At 35.7% G+C, this 26,138-nt stretch overlaps 1 protein-coding gene and 1 pseudogene across 6 annotated transcripts in view; one reads left to right on the forward strand and one right to left on the reverse strand.

Moving 5' to 3' along the window:
- The window catches only part of FBH1 (F-box DNA helicase 1), a 121,648-nt gene that overhangs the window by 90,804 nt on the left and 4,706 nt on the right, over nt 1–26,138 (reverse strand). For 4 of the 6 annotated variants that reach the window (XM_074194900.1, XM_074194899.1, XM_074194896.1 and 1 more), the window contains exons 2-6: nt 13,840–13,998; nt 6,771–7,333; nt 5,229–5,359; nt 4,032–4,167; nt 1,121–1,311 (exon numbers count right to left, since the gene is read on the reverse strand). In XM_074194900.1, the coding sequence (XP_074051001.1) occupies nt 1,121–1,311; nt 4,032–4,167; nt 5,229–5,359; nt 6,771–7,313 (1,001 nt within the window). In that variant the 5' untranslated portion in view covers nt 7,314–7,333; nt 13,840–13,998. The remainder of the gene's footprint in view (nt 1–1,120; nt 1,312–4,031; nt 4,168–5,228; nt 5,360–6,770; nt 7,334–13,839; nt 13,999–26,138) is intronic. The other 2 variants (XM_074194901.1, XM_074194902.1) reach the window with 1 other exon arrangement.
- LOC141493582 (torsin-1A-like) lies at nt 14,211–15,353 on the forward strand (annotated as a pseudogene).

Raw genomic sequence — 26,138 nt, forward strand, 5'->3', positions numbered from 1 at the left:
AAATGGTCAAAGGATATGCAATGGCAATTTACAGATGAGGAGATCAAATCAATCCATTAAGTCATACGAAAAATTGCTCTAAATTATTAATTATTAGAGAAATGCAAATTAAAGCTTCTCTGAGGTACCATCTCACACCTCTCAGACTGGCCAATATGATCAGAAAGGATAATGATCATTGTTGGAAGGGTTGTGGGAAAACTGGGACATTGTTACATTGCTGGTGGAGATGTGAACTCATCCAACCTTTCTGGAGATAAATTTGGAACTACGCCCAAAGGGCAACAAAAATGTGCATACCCTTTGATCCAGCAATACCACTACTGGGTCTATACCCTGAAGAGATGATGAAAAAAGGTAAAAGCATCACTTGTACAAAAATATTCATAGCAGCCCTGTTTGTGGTGGCAAAGAATTGGAAATCAAGTAAATGTCCTTCAATTGGGGAATGGCTTAGCAAACTGGTATATGTATGTCATGGAATACTATTGTTCTATTAGAAACCAGGAGGGATGGGAATTCAGGGAAGCCTAGAGGGATTTGCAAAGATGATGAGCAAGATGAGCAGAACCAGAGAAACACTGTACATCCTAACAGCAACATGGGAGTGATGATCAACCTTGATGAATTGCTCATTACATCAGTACAACAATCAGGGACAATTTTGGGCTGTCTCCTATGGAGAATACCATCTGTATCCAGATAAAGAACCGTGGATTTGAACAAAGTTCAAGGACTAGTCCCTTTAATTTAGAAAAAAAAAAGTTATCTTATTGTCTGATCTTGTTATCTCTTATATTTTTTGTTTCTTCCTTAAGGATATGATTTCTCTCTCATCACACTCAATTTGCATCAATGTACAACATGGAAACAAAGTTAAAACTGACAAATTGCTTTCTATTGGGGGGAGTAAGATGGGGGGAAATTGTAAAACTCAAAATAAAATCTTTAATAAAAAAAGCTCTATGTAAATGCAAGCTTTGATCATTATGATTAATGATAATAAAACACCTTAGTTTTAGTAAAAGAGAAAAAAAAAGAAAAAAGAAAAATTTCAAACATACAAACTTAGTTTTCTCAGTTTCAGAAATTAACCCCCCAACCCTCTTCTTCATTTCACCTGTTGCTAATCTTAATCCCCTTCTCTCTCATGGCATGAAGCAATACCGCCATACAGTACAGGGTCTCAGTGATGTCTAATATGGTCACCGGGGAAGTGGGCCTCTTGAAACAGGATAACAGCCTCTGAATGTCACTCATACTGCTGGAGAGAAGTATGATCGTTGCTATTAAGGCCCACACACTGATCCCCTGTGGAATAGAGAACAACAAGGGAGGGGAAAGAAGACACATGCTGAATGAAAGCCAATTTATAACTTAAAGCAGTGCAAGGCTGGTGTGCTACACATCAGCTACCAAGCAATTATACAAACTTTGTGTCAAGACAAAATAGCTAAACATAAGTCATGAAAGAAAAAGGTGTTTTATCCAGTAACAGTTTTCAGCTCTCAAATTGCATTTCCTCCTCTTCTCCTCAGTCTAACATTTAAAGGTAATAGATTGATGCTTTCATGTTCTTATGTTTCTACAGGACATTATTTATTTGGTTATTTTATTTCAGCATGAGACCTTAAAGGTTCAGTCTGGCACAATTAACAATTACTAGGTGTTTTTTGAGGTGGTATAATGGATTAAGTGGCAGGCCTAGAGTCAGGAAGACTCACCTTCCTAAATTCAAATCTGGTTTCAGAAATTCACTAGCTGTGTGACCCTGCTTGCCTCAATTTCCTCCTCTGTAAAATGAGCTAGAGAAGAAAATAGCAAATCGCTCCAGTATTTCTGCCAAGAAAAGCCCAAATAGGGTCATGAAGAATCAGACATGACTGACAATGGCTGACCAAAATATCATTTTGTACCCAATTCATTTCAACAAACATTTAAGTATCTACTATATTCCAGGTATCAGGGGCAAAAATCAATTTCTCCAAGGAACTTATAGGTTCAGGTACCATAAGAAGAGGGAAGGGAAAGTATGCCAGGGGCTGTGCCAAGTGCTTGACAAATATTCTATCATTTAATCCTCATAACAACATTACAAGATAAATGTTGTTATTATACCCATTTAACAGATAGGGAAACTCAAGCAAACTGTTTAAATGACTCATCAGGGTTACACAGCCAAGAAGGATGAGGCTTTCCTAACTCCATGCCCTGCATTTTATCTAAAGCACCACCTAGCTACTTTATATGAAAGAGAAACAAAAATCTAATCTGTCCTTATAATCAAGTTAAAATCAATTATTCTGCCATTTTAACTTATAAGTTCTTCATTATAGAAGTAACATTCAACAAATTTAAAAATGTATTAACATAGTATCATATGGGGTGGCTAGGTGGCGCAGTGGATAGAGCACCAGCCCTGGAGTCAGGAGTACCTGAGTTCAAATTCAACCTCCGACACACACACCTAGCTGTGTGGCCTTGGGCAAGCCACTTTAACCCCATTGCCTTGCCAAAACAACAACAACAACAACATAGTATTATATACCAAGAACTGAAGTAATCCCTGGAAGAAAAATAAGTAAAATATGTTCCCTCCCATTGAGTTCTAAGAGAACGTTTCTCAAAACACAAATAACTATTAGTACTTTTTTTTATTAAGGTTCTTCTTAAACAAAAGATAGAAACATATTTGCAGATAGTGTAACCAACTCATTGGATAACATATATTTTATGTTAACATTGCAAAGTTGTCTCCCTATTAAAGAATCTATCCCTGGGGCAGCTAGGTGGCACAGTGAATAGAGCACCAGCCCTGAAGTCAGGAGGTCCTAAGTTCAAATGTGATCCCAGATACTTAATAATTAGCTAGCTATGTGATCTTGGGCAAGTCCCTTAACCCCATTACTGTGCAAAAAAAAAGAAAAAAAAATGTACTGTGAACCAACCACTGGTTGGTTAACATTAACAATTTCTTAAGTAATAGTAACATGTAATAGTAATAATTAAGTAATATATGGCAGATTTTTCTGCTGTAAGACTAGTTTTATATGTTAGAGCCACATGCACATTTCACAATTACATTTGAGAATAAATTCTAATTACAATGAGGGAACCACAGGACCAGAACTAAGCATGCTAAGATCTACTGCCAATCACTGTGTGGTCTAGGATGTGTTATTTAATTTATAGAATACTCAGAACCAAGAATCAGTGTTTTAAAACTAAAAGGAAATTTCTTCTAGTTCTTCCAGAATTGTCTAGTCAAATTTTTTCATCTGTAAAATGAGAAAGTTGGACTAGACAATTCTAGAAGAACTAGAAGAAGTTGCCTATCACATAGAAGATTGATTATCTGTAAATTATCAATCAAAACTATTAACTCTGGGTACTAGAGATTGACAAGCTCCTCATTTGTAAAATGAGTTTGAAAAGGAAATCATTGTCAAGAAATACCCAAATGGGGTCACAAAAGAGTTGAATATAACTGAGACAACCAAACAAATAAAAAACACTAGAGATTGAATGATGTCTCCCAACTCAACCCAAAGATAAAAGATTTTTTTACTGATGGGCTTCATCCCTGGAAATTCTTTTACATGACCTCTCAAATTACAAATGTTGGCCTGAAAGCAAAATTGAAACTTGGGCCTTCCAAATAACTGGAGTTTTTCAGCAATAGACCATCCCATGAAGTAATGAGTTCTCTCTCACTTTAGAATCAAAAAGGATTCAAGCAGAGGTTAGATGACTATCTTCAGAGTTGTGCAACAGAAGGAATTTTAGCATAAGGCTAAGACATATTAGAAAGTCTTTAAATTCTATAATTCTATAATCTCTCATTGCTTCACTGGGATAGAAAGAAAACCAGTTGCTAGATTACAATATCAAAAACTTATCAAATTCAGGGAAACAAGGTTCTCTAAAATGTGAAGTATTAAAGCAGAACTCATTTCCCAACATACATACTTCTCTTTTAAGAGAAAGTAATGACATCTTTCCCTATAATTCTCCAAAATCCCTTTACATACCCCAGGAGCACTGTACAAATCAAGCATCTTATGTCGAAGGCATGCCTCTGCCTGAGGAAAAAGAGGATGATCCTTCAGGCAACATCTCACCTCCTCAGAATTGACATGCTGAACATATTTAGTACCAACTGTATATCTGTAGGACAGTCAAAAACAGGATTAATAGAAAAGAGTCATAAATAAATGCCTGTGGAACAAACAAGTTTGGCAGAACATTTTTTAGCAAATAAATTATTCTAAGTATTTTTGCTTAGAAAAAAAATCAAAGGAACAAAAAATCCAATCTGCCATTATAAATCTTTTTCATCCAAGGCAGAGATATTCTCAGAGAGAAATTTCCACAATAAAGTATAGTTATAATGCCTAGGTAAAAGGTCTCTCAATATTTTGCTTTCACAAACAGAACAATCTCCACAACTTTAACAGATCTTGGACAATCATTTTCCTAAAACCCCAGCATTCTTTCATTCTGAACAAAGATTAACAGAAAAGATATTTTGATTAATTTAAGTTAAACACTTTTTCATTTCCTTAATCTGATCATTACCCTAATCAAGTCAGAGGGAAAAGGGATACTATTCTTCAGTGAATTAATCAAAAGTCCCTCTAGATATCTCAAAAGTCAATACCCTAATTCTATCTTCAGAGTGAACAGAGATCCTTTTTGAACTTTGACTTAGTTTTAGAAATAGGTTAGAAAGATTAAGTATGGCACTCCCAAAAAAAGATAAAATATAATATTCCACCTCACTAGTTTGCAGAGGTGGAAGATTCATGGGTGTGAAATACTACATATATTTTCAGATTGGCATCAACTGCTTTTACTGATTTTTTTTATAAAAAAAATTATTTGTTCTAGAGAATGGTTCTTAGGGAGTGGTGGAAAGAAATTTTGGGATAAATTTTTGCAATGTAAAAACAAAATCAATCAATAAAATTTTATTTAAAAAAATAAATGTATTAGACCTTGAAAGAGAGGCATTAAAAAATACCTTTGACATTGTTTAAGTAATGGCAAGCTTTTTTATGACAAGGACTTCAGATTGAAGTACTCTCACAATATACTTTGTAATATATAGACTAAAAGAAAAGGGAATAGAAGAGGGCAGTGCTTCTTTCAGTTTATAGGACTTAAGTTTGAAGGAGAACAGAGTAGCCTAAGATCTCATTTTCCCCTGATATAGCTAAGTAACTCACCGTATTAGGTTCTGCATACACAGGTTCTCCTCCTTTGATATGGCATAGTTCAAAAGAATATTTTCCACTTCACTGACAGCTTGTGTCTCATTCATCAGGTAACGATGGTACAGCTTCTTCCAAGGAATAAACTGTGAGACAGAGAATTTAAATGTAACAAGAGAGCACAGGACATCAATACGATAAAGAGAATTACTTTCCCATTACTAGTCAGGAGTTCTGATTCTGGCCCTGGTATCCCCACTAATTTCCTTATAATTTTGAATAAGTCCTCGCTATGTCCTCATTGTCTCCATTTTCTCATTTGTAAAAAGGGGAAATGAACCTAAGGCTCCTGGGACCACCATAAAATAAAATGAGACATGAAACTTTCTGAAAGCAAAAGCCTTGAATGGAAACAAGGCATTATTATTTTTCTTTTTTAAACTGTATTTTTATTTTCCAAATTCTCTTCCCTTCCTCCACTTCCTTCACCACATATTCAGAAGGTAAGAAATAAGATACCCATTTTACAAAACATATTTTCACCAGTAACCATGTGCATCATTGTTATTTTCATCCATGAAAATGCCCATCAGAAGATGGAAGGTGTTAGCTCTAGGTTATATTTTAAGAGAAAAGTACAAAGTACAGACATATTTTCAAAAGGTGCTCAGAGCTGAATGAAGAAATATCTCAAAAGCTCACTTTTACAATTACACAATTCTCACCAATTCAATGAAGTACCAGATTCAAGGAAATAAGGAAACAAGATAAAATAATACTCATAGCTTGAGCCAGAAAGAGCTCCAAGAAGTCAAAAAAGCAAGGATGGCAAAAGTCTTATTCCTCAAGTTATTCCCCTCAAATCCTTTGTGTTTTGCAACAATTCAACAAGTTCGCTTTTATCTGTCTTGCACCCTTCTCCTTTCAAATTTCTACTTATATGAAGCTGGTAAAAATCTTTGTTTTGGATCAAGTTCTAAAGTATATAAGAAATAAATTTGACAAAATATCCTACAAGTCTTTGTTAGAAACCAGGCAAAGCTAATGAAATTACTAGAACAGAATACAAAGTCACAAGAAAGCTAATACCAATGTAAAAAATTCCCTATTAGTCTAGAGCAATTATTTATCAAGACTAGTATGTTGAATTACATAGTATCTACAACTCTTTTATGAAATATATAGATTGCACTCTCTGGTAATAATTTCAAGAAATAGTCCCCAAAAGGGTGGCTAGGTGGCACAGTGGATAAAGCACCAGTCCTGGAGTCAGAAGTAGCTAGGTTCAAATCCGGTCTCAGACACTTAATAATTACCCAGCTGTGTGGCCTTGGGCAAGCCACTTAACCCCATTTGCCTTGCAAAAACCTTAAAAAAATAGTCCCCAAGTAGGGACCAAAAGTCACTCCGATATTAAAAAGAAAAGTATAAATCTCAGTATCAAAAGTCCTGCCTGAAAAGCATGAACGGAAAAAGAATTCTCTGGTGAGACTTCATTATGTGCTTTCAAAAAAAAATCAGTTTCTTTCATTTCAAGTCTATAAGAATGCTACTTACCAATGGATCACTGATAATCTCCCTCCAAAGGTGGCACACCAGGCTTAGATTCTTATAGAGATCTTCCATAGGGATGAAACCAAAGATGTGCCTCAGGACTTCACTGGGAAGACTACAAATGTGGCTCTGAGGCTCTTGACAGGGCAAGCTTCCAAGAAGCCCAAAATAAGGGTCAGGTTCAGGGTCATTTTCCTCATCTTCTTGCTTAATTTGTCCAGGGTCCACTGGGACCTGGAATAAACAATTCATTTCCCATTTCATTTCTCCAAGATCTGTGGATTGGTCTGCAAGGTTTTTCTTAGCAACACCACCACCTTGGCTTCTTTCTGTGACTTGGCTTCCTTCCTCATCAAAGGAAAGACATCGCTTCCTAGAAGTCACAACAGATCCCAAAGAGGCTACTTTAGATTCCCTTTCATGCTCTTGAGGCAAAGCACAAGCAAAGGCCATTTCATCAACAGCAGTATTATTTTCATCAGTGGAGCCACTTTGGGCCATATCACTGGTGCATGATGGTTGACTAACTGGGAAGAAATCAGTCATTCGCCTCTGAAATCCCCGTGCTACATGGAGAAACCAAGAGGGAAAGAAATTAGATAGATGACTATCATTCCATTCTAGAACATCTACAAACATTTAGTGCTGTTTAACTTCACAAACAAATTACTAATTGTATGTATTAATGGAGGGGATTAGAGGATAAATTAGAAAGGACTGATTATGGAAAACAAATACATCCACATATTTATTTATGTATCTATAAATATATTTATATTTGACTTCAGGTCAGGTGGACATATTCTAAGATACAAACAGATCTAGTCAGTCAATTAAATGTTTATTATGTGAAAGGAATTCTATGCCCCGAGGATAAAAGATAAAAACTAAATAGTCTTTAAGGAGGAAACATTTGACCTGACATATTCATGAGTGAGGAACCAATATTCAGTAAACATTACTACATGTTGTTTAATACTATATAAGCTATACCATAATAAAGAATAAGTAAGTACTCAATAACATCTGGGAACTCTTCACAAACTTTTTTAAACAGATATAGAATATGTAATATTCTGGGTCATAAAAAGGCTCAGTGACTCAATTGTTCACCCTAGCTCAGCACAGAGACACAGACAAGGAATCTTACGGATTGTGAGGTCTGGTCAAGAATATGCTGCCTATGGGACATTCTAGCACACCAAGGCAATGCAGACCCATACTCCACCATATACATAGTGAGGCACTGCAACAGGAAACAGATGCCAACTGACAACTTTGACACCTGTGACTCATTTTTGAGTTACTGATCTAGGACAGATTGAGGAGACCTGTGAAAGGCATCTTGGGTATGTGAACCCTGAGCTGTGCTTGGAAAAAGAAATTCCAACAGTAACAGCCAGTTTCATACTCTAGGCTCAAAGTAGAGAGGTTCATATTTAGCATTTAGTCCAGATAGCAAGGAGCAATCCCAGACTGAAGAGAAGTCCTTAATTTGACCACACTGAACCAATAAAACTTTCCAGCTGGCAAACTGCTGGCAAATTGTTTCTTTTTTTTTTTTGCGAGGCAAGCAAGGTTAAAATGACTTGCCCAGGGTCACACAGCTAGTAAGTGTCAAATGTCTATGGTTGTATTTGAACTCAGATCCTCATAACTCCAGGGCTGGTGCTCTATCCACTGTGTAACCTAGCTGCCCCTAGCAGCTTACACTTGCAGACCCAAAAGCAGATCAAGAAATTGCAGAGCTCAAACCAGGAAAACAGCAATCACTTTGCCCTGAGACCACTCTGAAAGTTTCCTAGCCTGCCCCTGAGAGCAGCCACAGAAGCAGCCCAAAAAGTCCCTCAATAAGTGCTTATAGAATCCAGCTCTATCTTCAAGTCTAAAGTTAGGAAGTAGGCTGGAAGAGTGAGCAAATAAAAAAAAAAATCTTTCCATAAAGAACAAGTATGGAAGCAGAAAAGTCCAAAATACAAAGAAGAAAATAATGACTCCAAGACTACAAGCAAAACCTGAGAAAAACACATCATGAGCACAAACTCAAGAAGAATTCCTCAAAGAAATTGAGTATGAAAAGAGTTTAAAACAGTTTTATAAATGGAGAAAGAGTATTATTTGAAGGGAAAATGGGAAAAGAAATGATTGCTATGGAGGAAAGATTTGGAAAGGTCAGGAAACTTGCCCAATCAACAGACTTTCTGAAAATTATAATGGACCAAATAAAAGCCAATGATACCATAAAGCGACATAGAAATATTTAAAACAAAATCAAAAGACTGAAAATATAGAAGAAAATATAAAGAATCTCATAGCAATAACAAATACCTTACAAAATTACTTAAAGAGAATAAAGTTAAAAAAATTGAGAATCATTGTACTATGTAAATGTCATGAGCTAGAATCTAAACATCCCACTTCAAAAATTCATAGAAGAAAACTGCTCAGATCAAAGGGCCTCAGAACAAAGAAAAAGGGAAAAGAAAAGAGAAAAACTCCCTTGGTTACCTCTTGACAGAAATACGAAAGGAGTAGGAACCAAGATAGCAGAGAAAAGGCAGGGCCTGGCCTAAGATCTCCCAAATTTCCCTCCAAACAGCTTTAAAATAACACTTTAAAACAAATTCTAGAGTGGCAGAATCAACAAAATAGGATAAAACAATTTTCCAGACCAAGACAATTTAGAAAACTAGCAAAAAGGGTCTATTGCACCAGGGTGGGAGTAAAATACAACCCACCCCAGGCAATAGCAGGCAAGCCAGGATCAGCAACTTACAGAGCTCTTAGCCCACAAACCATAAGGAGGTCAGACAACTGACCAGAAGGAGATTACAGGGGTCTATTTGCTGGGTCTGGGTTTAAGACTATTGCATTGACCATACACAATTCCAGGCTGTAGTCCTGAGTTTTAATCTCAGGGCAAGAAGTAGAAGCATAGAAAGCGTGTGCTCACTTACAGACTAGAACACAGCCTAATAGAGTAATAAACATATCTCTCCTTGAAAGAACTGAAAATTTAGAGCACTTCAGAATTATCTCTGAAAACAGCTGCACAAAAAAATCTGAAGCAATTTATTGTGTCCCTCCACCCAGAAGCATGCTAAAAAAAAAAAGAAAGAAAGAAATAGGCTTGGAAAATGAGCAAACAATTAAAAAAAAAAGATGCTAACCATAAAAAGTTATCAAGGAGACAGGGAAAAATCAAAAACATAAAAGAAAGTAAGAAGAAGTAAGTAGACAGTAAGTAAAAGTAAAGTAAAAAGTAAAGTAAAGAAGACAGCAAAGTCAAAACTGCTACATCCAAAAACCCTAAAGAAAAATATGGTCTCAGGCCTAAAAAAAAAAAATTCCTGGAAGAGCCTACCCCCCCACCAAGAAGAAATGAACCTAAGAGAAGTAAAGGAAAAATTGGGAAAAGAAATGAAAGTGATGCAAGAAAACCATGAAAAAAAGATTCAACAGCTTGGTAAAAGAATCACAAAAAAAACTGAACAAAAGCTTAAATAAGCCAAATGGAAAAAGAGGCCCAAAAATCCAATGAAGAAAAAAAAAAATCTTACAAAGAGCAGAATTAACCACACAGAAAAAAGACTTACAAAAATTCACTGATGAAAACAACTCCTTAAAAAGTAGAATTGGCCAAACAGAAAAGAAGGTACTAAAGCTCATGAAGAATATAATTCCCCACATTGCTCATTTCATCATAAGGGACAATTTTATGGGATCTGTGATGGAGAGTACCATCTGTATCCAGACAAAGAACTGTGGAGTTTAAACAAAAAGCAAGGATCATTACTTTCAATTTTTTTAAAAAAAAAGTTGTCTTATGTACTTATGTACATAATTTTGCTATCTCTAATGTTTTATTTCTTCCTTAAGGATTTTTTTTCCTTAGCACATTCAATTTTGATTGATGCATAGCACAGAAATAATACAAAGATTATCAGATTGACTTCTGTGGGGGGAGGGGGAGGAAAAGGAGGGTGGGGGAAAAATTGTAAAATTCAAAACCTTATAAAAAAATGTTAGGTAGAAACTACTATTGTATATAACTGAAAAATAAAATATTTATAATAAAAAATGGACCTTGAAATACAGTTCTAAGCATTCCTGATGAAAAGACCAGAGCTGTCTAGAAGTTCAAGCACAGGACTGAAGAGAATCAAAAAAAAAAAAGGTAAAAATAAATGATAAATTATTTAATTCAAAAATGGGATGATTTATGTTTCCTCCCTCTGAACCAAAGAGGGAGTCCATTTATACCTAGGGTTGGCTATGTTATATCTTGATGATCTTATGAAAAGAACGCTGAGGGGAAGAAGAATACTTGGGGGGATGGGGGCACCAATGGGATTGCAGAGGAGAAAAAAGAGAAAATAATCTCACAAAATCAAAGTCCCTAAGTACCAAACATCTGTATGAATAAGAGAGAAGAGAGAACAAAGGGGAGAGGTGAAACTGATACTTAACCTCGCTAACACATGCACACACACAGAATTGGATATAGAAACACAATTCACTTGAGAAAACAAGAAAAAGGAGAGAAAGGGGAGGGAGAAATTAAAGGAAGAATAGATTAAGGGAAAGATTAAACCTAAGGAAAACAAACTAAGGATGTACAAAAATATGTATAAGTTCTTTGAGTTGGCAAAGAATGGGAATCTGAGGGGGTGTACATAAATTGGGGAATGGATGAACGAATTATAGTACTTAAAGGTGACAGAGTACTATTGTGATCAGTTATGATCAACCACAATTCCAGAGGACCAATGATGAAAGATGCTATTTGTTAATGATTAACACTAGATTCTTTTTGTCCCTAATTATAAACCCCCCAAAACAATATTTTGTCTAACATCAGCTTTTTTTTTTCTCCCTGATAATAAACCTCCCCCACAAGAATATTTTGCCTGTCCCCTGATGTGCAACTCTGTCAGCTTCAGGGAGGCCCTCCAAAATCATAGTAGAATAGACCACTCTCAGAAGGTTACTCTGTAGCATACTTTCCCCCTCTACCTTTCCTCTTGGAAGCAGTCATTTCCAGGTGAATAGACACCCAGTATCTGTGCTCCCAAATGCAACGCTACCCTTAAATGAGTTATACTTTGTCAGTATGGATGCCTGAGTTTAATACTGGGTCCCCTTCCCCTGCTTTCAATAAAATTGTCCATTGAATGGACTTCCATTAACTTACATATTATTCATAGCACTCACATTGATTAGGCATTGTTTCCCCAAGGTCTCTGAAAGGCCCACTGAGGTTTTTCCTAGACTTTAACTTAATTAAAAGCAGAAATGATTTGGGCTTATTCAATGGATAAGAGGGAGCAAACTTGGCTAGAGAGCAAAAGTTCTTCTCTTCATACTTTGGGGATATTGAACTTGATATAACCTGAAAAATAATGTAATCTAATCTTCTCCCTCTTCATCTCTGCCTCTCCTCTCCTCTTCTCTAACTTCCTTCCAGATCCAGCTAAACTCCCATCTCCAGAGCTTTTCTTGATCTTTTTTTCCTTAAGTTTTTTGCAAGGCAAACGGGGTTAAGTGGCTTGCCCAAGGCCACACAGCTAGGTAATTAGTAAGTGTCTGAGACCGGATTTGAACCCAGGTACTCCTGACTCCAGGGCCAGTGCTTTATCCACTACACTACCTAGCCATCCCTCGATCTCTCTTAATGCCAGTACCTTTCCTTTGAGAATACTTGATCTCATTTGTCCAGTTGTTTTCATGTTGTTTCCCACACCAGACTGAAAGCATCTTAAAGGCAGGGAGTATCTTTTGCCTCTCTTTGTATCTCCAGGGCTAAGCCCAGTGCCTGGCACATATTTTAATAAATACTTGTTGGCTGATTGACTGATCAAAATAATTTGCATTTCTATAGTGCTTTAAAGTTTGCAAAGAGCTTATATTCTCATTTGATCCTCACATTCCTGACATAGGCATAATTATTATCCTCATATTACAAATGAGGAAATGGAGGCAAACAGTAAATGACTTGCCCAGAATCAAACAACTAGTAGTATAGGAAACAGGATTTGAACTCTGGTTTTCCTGACTCTCTCTACTGCTTCACCTAGCTGTCTCAACAATATACTTTTAGTGTAGATGAAAAAATTTAGTAGCAAAGTCCAAGGTCACACAGTATAGAAGAGACAAGATTCAAACCCTACCATCTTTCCATTATGCCACATGTTTAAGACTAGCAGAAAATCAAAATTGGATAATTGAGTAGGGCCAGGTTACTACTCTCAAGATGAGGAATGATTCTCTAACAATGAAGAAACATGATGAAATTATTATTTTAAGATTAAACTGGCTCCAACATATAGAATAGAATGAAAGAGTGAAATAGAAAAAGTTGCTGAGAACAGTTGGGAGGTTATCCCAATAAGGTTATCCACGATGTGATAAAGACCTCAACTAAATAAAATTAGGTGCTATGTGAGTGAAGAAAAACCCTTTAGAAGAAAGGATCATGCTTGATGGCTTGTCAGATAAAGGAGATAAAGGAGTATGATAACTTGAAACTTTACATAATTTGATACTATAATGATAGGATTCCAATATGGAGTCACTAAGTCTTAAGTAGTCCCGATGCCTCTAAAGGAAGTAACCTAGATAACTTCTCTACCTCAAATAGGTCTGATTAGGAATGCTCCTCGCATCTGGCCCAAATTTACCGTGAAGCCTAGCCATCTTAGGCTAGATAACTATTCCACCTGAATCCCAACTTGAGTATGTTTTCCTCCCCATTCTCATGCTAAATTAGTTTCTTACATCCATCATGACAAACTTGTTTATATTGCCATAATAGGATGTGAATGTGTTTTGTCTTCTTGTTGCCCTTCTTGTTTGTATCAGGTTTCCTTAATACCAATTTCTTGTAAATTCCTGAACCTAGGTCTTTGATGTAACTCAAATTTTCTTTTTGCTATGAGGTCAAATAAATCAAAGAGTACTCTAGGGTTTCAAGCCTGGAAGAATAGTCAAACTGATGTGTACTCTCCTATCACATTGAAATTAAATTATATTTCTCTTACACTGTCTTTTTGTTCTTAAAGTACAAATATACCTCTGTTTCCTTTCCCTAGTTTAGGAAAGAGTCTCCAGTTCAGATCTCTACTTGTCCATCTTTGACTTAAGGGCTGGGTCAGAGAAAATGAGCCTTCCCTGCTTTGAGCCAAATTTTGGCAGTCAATGGCTGTGAGTTGTGTCCGCTTAAACCGTCTCACTAAGAGCAAAAAGAAAAAAAAAGAAATGGTATTTATTAGTTATGACTATCTGAACAAACTATATAAGAAAAACAATCAAATCTTAGTTATCCAGTAGTTAATTATTCAGTTTGTGATTTGTTTTCCTCATCCTTCCCAAGAACCCATCTTTTGATATTTAGTTTCTAAGTATTTATTCTCTAGCACTTCAAGAAAGAGCTGAGATGGCAAAATGAAGATAACTGATTTTGATTTTATTGCTAAAACACTACTGGTAAATAATGTCGTGTTGCATCTACTAAAATATCTTCTCCGGCTGAAGCTGTGGCCAGAAGGGTGGGCTCGGTTTGGCTCGGCTCAGAGTTGGTCCGGGCATAACGCTGATCCAGGCCGCCCTAGGCCTGCTGCTGCTGCGCTGCCCTTGGTGCATTCGGTGGAACCCATCAGCCTGGGGCTGGCCCTGGCCAGTGTGCTCACCAGATACATATGCTATCCACACCTCCACTGCCTCTTCACCAAGTGCTGTGACCAAAAACTGAGCCCCAACCACAAGGCATTGCAGAAGGACCCAGACAGTAAACTCTCTGGAAAACACCTAGCAAAGAAAGTGATATTAAATGCTCTATCGGGGTTTCTAAATAACCTGAAGCCCAAGAAACCTCTTACCCTCTCTCTCCCTGCACGGATGGACTGGCACAGGGAAAAATTCATAGCTGAGCAAATTTATGAGGGTGGACTTAACAGTGATAATGTACACCTATTTGTGGACACATTGCATTTTTCACGTGCTGGGAACATCACACAATATAAGGTCCAGTATAGTTATGGATTCAGGGAACTTTCAGGGAAATGTGAATGCCTGTGCAAGGTCCATCTTTATATTTGATTAAATGGATAAGATGCATGCAGTTCTCATAGATGATATCAAGACCTTCCTAGACACTATGATTTGATAGATGCGGTCTCCTATCAGAAAGCCATCTTCACCTTTCTCAGTAATGCAGGAGCTGAAAGAATAACAGATGTGGCTTTACATTTCTGGAGAAGTGGAAAGAGTGATGACATCAGGTTGAAAGACATGGAGCAAGCATTATCTGTGTCCATCTTCAATAACAAGAATAGTGGCTTCTGGCACAGTAGCCTAATTGACTGAAACCTCATTGCCTATTTTACTCCATTTCCTCCTCTGGAATACAAACATCTAAAAATGTACATCAGAGTTCAAATGAAAGCTCATGGTTATAAAGGTGATGTGAAGATTATTCTGAGTAGAGTAGCAGAGGAGATGACATTCTTTCCCAGAGAGGAGAGAGTTTTCTCTGATAAAGGCTGCAAAACTGTATACACTAAATTGCATTATTACTATGATGACTAAATATTTCAGGATGCATTTATTTGCATTAAAAAAGAAAGTACTCAGGGTGGCTAGGTGGCTCAGTGAACAGAGCACCAGCCCTGGAGTCCAGGAGTACCTGAGTTTAAATCTGGCCTCAGACACTTAATAATTACCTAGCTGTGTGGCCACTTAACCCCGTTTGCCTTGCAAAAAACCTAAAAATAAAAATAAAAAAAAAAGGTACTCAAAATGGAAACACTTGAGCTTTTTTTCCCCAAAAAAATTCCTTTTCCTAAATGAGGAGGAAAATTAATTTTAAATCTTTTATAAAAAATAGAATTTCTCCTTGCATTTTTTATTCAGAGGAATCTGCAGCAGCCATCAAATCTATTCAAAAGCCTGGATCTGCTTCCCTAACTTATATGGGAACAGCACCAATGAAAGAAGTTACCTGTTACCTAACACATTTGTAAAGTGACTATGATTTTTTTTTAAATCACATTTTAATTACAAGTTTCTGTTTCAAGGAAAGAAAAGTTTTTATGAAGATGTAACTTGCTGACTCAAAATAGTTTTTAACATCATGAGAAATTATCCTGAAGAGTCTAAATTTTGGGGCGGCGGCTAGGTGGCGTAGTGGATAAAGCACCGGCCTTGGAATCAGGAGTACCTGGGTTCAAATCCAGTCTCAGACACTTAATAATTACCTAGCTGTGTGGCCTTGGGCAAGCCACTTAACCCCATTTGCCTTGCAAAAACCAAAAAAAAAGAGTCTAAATTTTGAGGTTTTGAGTGTTTACAAAAGAATTCTTGATAATGACCATGTCTTTAGTACATAAACATAAACATGAGTGATCTGGAAAGCATTCTCTACATTTATGTCAGTGTACCTAGGGGCAGGAATAGGGAGAAGGCAATCTTTCACAAAGTAATATCTGCATAGTAACTGTCAGCCCTGCCCACAAGAGCAGAGTAAGTCACAAAAAGTCTTTAAAATGTCCTTAAAAGGAAGTTCAGCAGTTAAATAACAAATTTTTTATGAGGACTGAAACAGTTTGTAAAAATAGTGTCGTGTTTTGAAAACAATTATAAAACACTTCTCACACAAATTAAATCAGATTTAAATAACTGGGAAAATATCAACTACTTATGGATAGGTAGAGCTAATATAATAAAAATGACAATTCTACCAAAACTAAACTATCTGTTTAGTGCCCTACCAATCAAAATTCCAAAAAATTACTTTGAGTTAGAAAAAAATTGTAAGTAAATTCATACGGAGAAATAAAAAGTCAAGAATTGCCAGGAGCTTAATGAAAAAAAGTGCAAAAGAAGGTGGCTTAGCCCTAGCTGATCTAAAATTATATTATAAAGCATCAGTCATCAAAACTGTTTGGTATTGGCTAAGAAATAGAGTGGTGGACCAGTGGAATAGACTAGGTGTAAAAGCAGGACATGATTATAGTAATCTGCTGCTCGATAAACCCAAAGAGTCCAGCCATTGGGATAAAAACTCCCTCTTTGATAAAAACTGCTGGGATAATTGGAAGTTAGTATGGAAGAAACTTAGATTAGACCAACAACTAACACCCTTTACCAAGATAAGATTCAAATGGTTACAGGACATAGACATAAAAAAAAAATACTATAAGCAAATTAGAAGATCAAGGACTAGTCTACCTGTCAGATCTATGGAAAGGGGAGCTGTTTATGACTAAGGAAGAGTTGGAGAACATCACCAAAAACCAATTCAATGATTTCAATTACATTAAATTAAAAAGCTTTTGCACAGATAAAACCAATGTAACCAAGATCAAAAGAAATGTAGTAAATTGGGAAACAATCTTTACAACTAATGATTCTGATAAAGGACTCATTTCTAAAACATACAGAGAACTGAGTCATATTTTTTAAAACAAAAAGCCATTCCCCAATTGACAAATGGTCAAAGGATATGCAAAGGCAATTTACAGATGAGGAGATCAAAGTAATCCATAGCCATATGAAAAAATGCTCTACATCATTAATTATTAGAGAAATGCAAATTAAAGCTTCTCTGAGGTACCACCTCACACCTCTCAGATTGGCCAATATGACCAGGAAGGATAATGATCATTGTTGGAAGAGTCTTGGGAAATCTGGGACACTATTATACTGTTGGTGGAGCTGTGAACTCATCCAACCCTTCTGGAGAGCTATTTGGAACTATGCCCAAAGGGCAACAAAAATATGCATACCCTTTGACCCAGCAATACTACTACTAGGTCTATACCCTGAAGAGATGATGAAAAAGGGTAAAAGCATTACTTGTACAAAAATATTTACAGCAGCCCTGTTTGTGGTGGCAAAGAATTGGAAATCCAGTAAATGTCCTTCAATTGGGGAATGGCTTAGCAAACTGTGGTATATGTATGTCATGGAACACTATTGTTCTATTAGAAACCAAGAGGGACGGGATTTCAGGGAAGCCTGGAGGGATTTGCATGAACTGATGCTGAGTGAGATGAGCAGAACCAGAAAACCGCTGCACACCCTAACAGCAACATGGGAGTGATGTTCAACCTTGAAGGACTTGCTCATTCCATCAGTGCAATAATTGGGAACAATTTTGGGCTGTCTGCAAAGGAGAATGCCATCTGTATCCAGATAAGGAGCTGTGGAGTTTGAACAAAGTGCAAGGACTATTTATTCCCTTTAATTTAGATAAAAACAAATAGCTTATTGTCTGATCTTGTTACCTCTTAGACTTTTCTTCTTTAAGGATATGATTTCTCTCTCATCACACCCAATTTGGATCAAGGTACAACATGGAAACAAAGTAAAGACTGACAGATTGCTTTCCATGGGGGGGGGGGCCAAGATTGGGGGGAAAATTGTAAAACTCAAATAATATCTTTAATAAAAATAAATTTTAAAAAAATAGTATTGTGGGGGCAGCTAGGTGGCGCAGTGGATAGAGCACTAGCCCTGGAGTCAGGAGTACCAGAGTTCAAATGCTGGCTCAGACACTTAATAATTACCTAGCCATGTGGCCTTGGGCAAGCCATTTAACCCCATTGCTTTGTAAAAACTTAAAAAAAAAAAATAGAATTGTGCTTCAAATGAAAAGTAATGTGTTTCCAGTGTATGATTTATGAAAAGGCTAGATCACATGTTCCATTAAGGTCCACCTCACTTTTTACTCCTCATGACGCCCTTGCTCCAAAGGAAGAGCAAACACACTATTTGTGTACCATCTTACCTTATTTATTTGTAGTGAATTATGCCACATTTTAAAGCTTTTCTCTACAATTAACCAGTTTTTGCTTTTATGACCAAGGGATTAAATATACCCTATTTCCCCTTGTCCCCAAACCCTTGGAAAACTTATATACATTTGACTGACTTTTTTTCCTAGATTTTTCAAGGCAACAGGGTTAAGTGGCTTGCCCAAGGCCACATGGCTAAGTAATTATTAAGTGTCTGAGGTCAAATTTGAACCCAGGTCCTCCTGACTCCAGAGCCAATGCTCTATCCACTGCGCCACCTAGCCACCCCTATATACATCTAATAAAGATGCTGAGGATATTGTTTTTATTTATAAATACAAATAACCAGTTTTTCAATAAAATTTGATTTTCTAAAAATAAAACAAAATAAAATATCTTCTCCAACAGCTAGGTGGCGCAGTGGATAGAGCACTGGCTCTGGAATCAGGGGGACCTGAATTCAAACTTGATCTCAAACACAATGATTACCTAGCTGTGTGACCTTAGGTAAGACACTTAACTCCATTGCCTTGCAAAAAAACAAACAAACAAACAAAAACAAATTATGTCTTATAAAAAAAATAAGGGAATTAAACTAGATGACCTCTGAACTCTCACAGCTCTAAACTTCTGATCCCGTTTATGATTCATAAACACTAATCCCATCTACCAGGATATCCGTTTCATGTCCATTGTTCCTTCCCTCTGCATTTCTTTTTAGAGCCAAATTTGATCATTACAAATATACAGCAATCATTTTCTTTTCTTTTTTTCATTTCCATTTACAACAGTGGTTCTTAATCTGGACTCCCAAAGTTTTTTAAATTAAATGTGTCTTTGGATGCAATCAGGATAAGTGTCACAAATGGAATGTGATCAGTTTCTCCTGCTAATGATCTTTTTAAATGTATAGTGATTCCTGTACATATTTCAGTATAAGTATGAAAGTATAAAATCTATTAGACAAAGGTTTTTTTGTTGTAATGAAAGTGCATGTATGTTTGATATAAGAAGCACTTGGAGACTTTTTTCACTTGTTTCTTTATCTACCATATTAAGATGAATATAAAATAGGGTTCTCTAAAAAAAAAAGATTAAGTGTCAGCCTAGGATCCATTTGATTTTAATAACTGCTTTTCAATAATTGATTTTCTTTGTAATCCTACATATTTTAATTTATACAGCTAACATACATTCTCAGAAAGGATCTACAGCTTTTACTAGACTGCCAAAAAGGTGCCATGACACAAAAATCTAAGAATTTCTTACTTCTGAATTCCTACCCATCTTTTAAGTCCAGGGGCAGCCAGGTGGTACAGTGGATAAAGCCCTGGCCCTGGGGTCAAGAGAACCTGAGTTCAAACCCAGCACCAGACTCTTAATAATTTACTTAGCTGTGTGACCTCGGTCAAGTCACTTAACCTCACTGCCTCATAAACAAACAAAAACTAAACATATTTCCAGCTTTAAAGCGCAACTCAAATATCACCTCTTTGATAAAACCTTTTCTAACTATAACATTTTCCAGTAGGACTCCACAAAATGCTTTGCTTTACAACCCTGCAATATATTTGTCAGGTAATATTTTGTAGCCATGTTATATGCCTAGGTTGGAAAATTGTTCTAACAGGCTGTAAGGTCCATAAATGCCAGAACTTTATAAAACATTTTATCTTCCCAACATTTAACATAATAATATTCTATATAAAGCATAATATATTAAATATTTTTGGATAGAATCAAATTTTGGTTAGCTACTAGCTAAAATGGATTTTAAAAATTGTTCATAGATTTCCATCTTCTACTTTATTTTCATTACCATAAAATCATCAAGTATATTGATAAATATTAAAAATGAACCAGCTCACAATCATCCTTATATAAGCTACCAGATTCTCCTATATATCAAAAAAATAGGAGTAATGAATAAGATTTTATAGACTAGATCAAATGAAAAACAGAGCAAACATGTTTCTTTGTATTTCTACAGAGACTGATAATAGTATAATAGTACCTTATACAAAGTACTCAATAAATATTTATTTGATTGGTGAGCTTTGGGACCTTGAGTCTACTCTTTTCCTACAGAGACTGGCTAGGAGAGTATAACACTATGAAAAAAATAAAAAGAGTTATACTATATAATCGTGTTCTAGGTATTTTATTTTCATGAAGATTCTAAACAATTATCACATCACTCAACATATTTGCTAAACAAACAAAAATTCAACTGTGGATAGATATGTTTAAATTGTGAAGAGAGGTTCTCTATGCCTAGGGTGCATAAAAAGAATTCCGGTGCAAGAAAGACTAATCAAATTCACTTGTTAGTAAAGTTTCTCCAATAAAACGTAATGAGATATTAAAGAGACAGTCTAAAAGAAGCTAGAGATGATGTTATGACAGGTTGTGAAATATTGTGGTCCTATTTTGCATATGATGATGGGCTGTTTATTATGTTAATATTATTATTATATTAAGTTGGAGTAAGTGGTACAATAGACAGAACACTAGCCCTTAAGTCAGGAGGACCTGAATTCTAATCTGGTCTCAGACACTTAAAATAGTTGGGTGACCCTGATCAAGTCACTTAACCCCAAGTGCTTCCATTTGTTATCACCGAGACAGAGGTAAATTGAACAATTGTTTGTAGCCTACAGGAAGATCACTGTTGGACTTGTCTGACAAAAAGTTTTTTTGTGAAATTTATCTCATAAGGGAAAGATGAATCATTGACCACCAGGAGTCTCTGATATGAGGCAATGGAAATAACAAAGTCAGTTGTGAAAAGACCGAATTAATTAAGAAGGCATCAACAAAGTCAAAGGTCAGAAAAATTTCAGCTAGTTTTCTGGGAGCCTCCTGATTATTTCAAAGCTACTGCTTTCCAGGCTGAAGGGAAAAGATAAAGCAGGTGCTGGGAAGTTCATTGGATAATAACTAGTCTCCTGCAGTTTGAGTTATTAACCTCTAGCTCCATCTACAGTTTGAGAATCAAAACCTGGGAACAACAGGAGAAATAGTAGGGTATAAAGCTGCTTTACTCTAAGAAGTTTCAAACTGAGTAAAGAACTGGCTGAGCATGTTCACATTGTCCAGAGAATCAACCTAAGGTGTTGTCCTGTGAGGCTAACTTTTCCATGTAAGAAAAGGAAAAAAAAAAAAAAGACATGATTAAACAAAATAGAATCATATTGAGTGAGTCTGGTTAGGCTTGTCTCCACGGTAATTCTGCAATTCTCCAGCTTAAGGAAACTGTATGTCACTACATAGCATATCTTTCATAGGACCCTGTGATTGTGAATTAAAAATCTTTAACTGAATCAATAACTCAAGAGCAGAAGAGGAACAAAAATGCCTTACATCAGTGAAAAAAACCAAAAGAGGAGCAAGTTAACAGAGAAGAGACTTTGGTACAAATTGTTCCTAAAGCAACCAAGTATATCAAGTCCTACAGTACAGAGTTCTGTTAACCCAAGTACATGAGTTTTCTTCCCCATTTATCTCCCTCTTAGATTTCTAAAAATGCAAACCCATTCATCTCCAAGGATGAGAGAAATAATGTTTAATTGTAGCCTTCTGGGGCAGGGATTAAAAGTGTAGAGAAGAGAACAAAAGAAAACCTACACAAAAGCAAAGAGACAATTTTGAACACAATGTATAGTATTTATTATATAGGTTTTCTTGAAATGGAAATTTAATGCTTTTATTTTAACCGGAAACAGCAATTTTTCTTTCTTTTCTGATTTTGTATGAGTTAAAACTATTAATTAAAAAACACTACATGCACTGGGGCAATGTGACTCAAGCTTATGGGTAAATTGAATGTTTCTGCCCTTGCTTTATATTGACTATAATGTCATTATTCTTGCTTTTCCTTAAACTTAAATAAAAAGTTTTATTTTTAATCAGAGTTGCTTTGTGTAAATGGGTAATTCTCTAGCTTATGTTTAAATTCTCTGCATAGCATTAAAATAGTATAACACTTTCTCAGCACCCTGTTATGAGTGACTGAGTTAAAAGTTTGTCACTACTTCATTACCTCAAGTGCAAAGAGCAAAATATGGTAAATAATGTATCTTTCTCATAAAAAGAATATATAAGCCTCAGAATGACTTCAATAGTTCTGACTTGTGAAGGAAAGTTGGGATGAGAATCACACAGCACAGGGCTACACAAGATATACAAAATAAACAAAGAGAATTCATGCTAGTTAAAAAAAAAGAGCAGCAGCCTGGAATCAATATCTGGAGTCACGATATCAAATGTGATGCTTACTAGCTGTGGGACTTTGGGCAAGTCACTTCACCCTGTTTGCTTCAGTTTCTTCAATTGTAAAATGAGCTAGAGAAGGAAATGACAAATCACTTCAGTATCTTTGCTAAGAAAAGCCAAAACAGAGTCACAAAAGAATTGGATATTATTGAAATAACTGAACGAAAGTTAGATTAAAGGGAAGTTAAGGGAAAGAATGGGCTAGAATTTGAAAAGGCTTTGTGTAAAAGATACACTTAAAAGTGAGGGGTTTATAAGGAGGATGACAAAAGTATATTTCAGGCATGAGAGAGAATCTAGGCTACAGCAGAATGAGAACTAGTGAAGAGGAGAAGAGTGGTGACAACAGAGAATAGAGGAAAACTTGAAAGATGTTAAAGACATAAGAATTACAAAATTTGTCAACTGACTATGTAAGGGTAAAGAGAAATCAAGGATAACTGATTGAAAACTGAAAAACAGGAGGCAGTACCTCCAGCAGAAATGAGTAATTTTGGAAAAAAGTAAGATACATAACAGAGAGGATTTTAAGTTGCATTGGACAAGTTCTGTTTGAGAAGTTAATCAGACATCTGGTTTGAAATATCCAAAATGTATATGAGAATATATGGGATAAGAATTGAGGGAGGAAGACTAGCTGTTATTTTCAAAGAAATTAAAGTTAAACTTATGGAAGTCAATCAAATGACCAAGTGACATCAAATTAAGAAGAATTTTTAAAGGAATATAATACCTTTGGGATATATGAGGGTTTATCACATTTGTCTCAAAGTGAAACATAACTCTATATATTTGTGTACAATCTAAATTTATAAAATTTATTTTCCATATTGAAAGTAAAAGTCTTAAAAGTCAAATGTGTGTGGTTTCTTTTTGTTTTTATTTTGCAAGGCAATGGGATTAAATGACTTGCCCAAGGTCACAAAGGTATTGTCTGAGGCCAAATTTGAATTCAGGTCCTCCTGACTTCAAGGTCAGTGCTCTATCCACTGCACCATCTAGCTGCCTCTCTGTTTTTATTTTTTTTATTTGTTTTATTTTTATTTTTTGCAAGGCAATGGGGTTAAATGTATTTGCCCAAAGGTATTGTCTGAGGCCGGATTTTAACTCAGGTACTCCTGACTCCAGGGCCAGTGCTCTATCCACTGCACCACCTAGCCGCCCCTTCTGTTTTTATTTTTAAGTTTCATATAGGATTAAAAAATTTTTCTCATAGGACTTTTTACAAAGCTAGAATAGTGCCCAGCAAAACCTAGTTTCCAAGAGAAACATTCAGGTAAAGATGAAAAAGACTCCAGATAAAACAAATAATCAATAAAATCAGCAAACTTGTCCATTAAGTCCTGAATTACAAAAGATCATAGCAGTCTGACTGAGTCTGCCCTAGGATAGCATGAAGAAATTGTGGTATCTGGTAAATAAGGTCTAAAATCAACCCAAGCCTGTTGGAATCACAGGAAAGGATGTCAACTTCTAATGGGTGTTAAAAGTGTGAAGAGGGACTCAGTATTGCATTAAGCACAGTGCCTGGCAAGTAATAGGCAATCTAGAGACCTAGTGTAATCTCTGATATCTGTCAAGGCTGCATTAGAGGACACAGTCAGCTTCCAAAAACTGCCTGCCCACAATTTCAAAGGGAAGGCAGAGGTACCCAGTCTGCTTGGGTCTTGAAGTCCCCTGGAATTGAATCTTGACCTCCAATATCCAAATGAGCACTGCTAGGGTTTCACCAGTGGACAAAGCCCACCAGTGGATTGGCATGAATATATATGAGCATTTCTATATATATTAACAACCAAGGAGAGCAACTAGAGCTAAAAAGAGAAATTCCATTAACTATAGGACATTTTTAGCTTATATCAAATTGTTTGTTTTTAAAGAAAACTTTTAAAAATTAATGTTAAAAATGGTTTCTACATGTAAATGAGGAAAAATAAAATACTAAATAAAAAATTTTAATAACAATAATAATAAAATAATTGTAGGGGAAAATACCTGCCAAGAAAAACCCAGAAACTATATGAACACAACAAAACACTTTTTATACAAATAAAGTCAAATCTAAATAACTGGAGAATTATTAATTACTCATGGGCAGGTCAAGACAATATTAATAAAAATGACAATTCTACCTAAATTAATTTACTCAGTGCCATACCAATCAAAGTACCAAAAAAATTGTTTTATAGTTACAAAAAAGTATTATAGTTCATCTATAAAAACAAAAGGTCAAGAATAACAAGGGAATCACTGAAAAAATATGCGAAAAAAGGTGGTCTAACCATATCCAATCTCAAAATATATTACAAAGAGTAACTTCAAAATAATCCGATATTGGCTAAAAAAATAGAATGGAATAAATTAGCTTTACAATAAATGACTATGGTAATCTAATATTAGCTAAAGCCAAAGATCCACAAGATCTTAGGGACAAGAATTCACTGACAAAAACTGCTAAGAAAACTGGAAAGCAGTTTGGCAGAAACTAGATACAAATCAACATCCGACACCATATACCAAGATATGGTCAAAATGAGTAGATGATTTCAACATGAAGCAAAGGAGCATGGAGTATTTTACCTGTCAGATCTATGGATAAGAGAGGAATTATGACCAAACAAGAGCTAGAGAGCATTACAGTATGTAAAAAGAATAATTCTGATATTAAATTTTAAGTTTTACACAAACAAAACCATTGAAGTCAAGACAAGAAAAATGTGCCAAAATGAGGAGAAATTTTTATAGTCAAGTTTTTCTGATTATGGTCTCATTTCTCAAATATATGTAGAAAACTGAGACAAATTTATAAGAATATGCTTCATTTCCCAATTGATAGTCAAAAGATTTGAACAAGCAGTTTTCAGAAGAAACAAGAAAAAATGCTCTAAATCACTACTGATGAGAGAAATGTGAATTAAAACAACTTTAAAACCATCAGATTGGTTAAGATGATAGAAAAGGAAAATGGCAAATCTTGGAAAGGATGTGGAAAAATTGGGATATTAATGCACTATAGGCAAAATTGTGAACGAATTCAACCATTTTGGGAGAGCAATTTGAAACCATACCCAAAGGACTACAAAACTGCACACTCTGCCCAGAAATACCATGACAAGATTTATATCCCAGAGATCAAAGAAAAACAAGACCACCTATGTGTACAAATATATCTATTAATAGGTCTCTTTGTGGTAGCAAGGAATTGGAAATTGATGGGGAAATTGAAGAATGGTTGAAAAAGTTGACATAAGTTTATGAAGGAATCTGATTGTGTTATAACAAATGACAAGCAGGTGGGTTT

The sequence above is a fragment of the Macrotis lagotis genome, chromosome 7, assembly GCF_037893015.1.
Source record: "Macrotis lagotis isolate mMagLag1 chromosome 7, bilby.v1.9.chrom.fasta, whole genome shotgun sequence".
Classification (NCBI taxonomy): domain Eukaryota; kingdom Metazoa; phylum Chordata; class Mammalia; order Peramelemorphia; family Peramelidae; genus Macrotis; species Macrotis lagotis.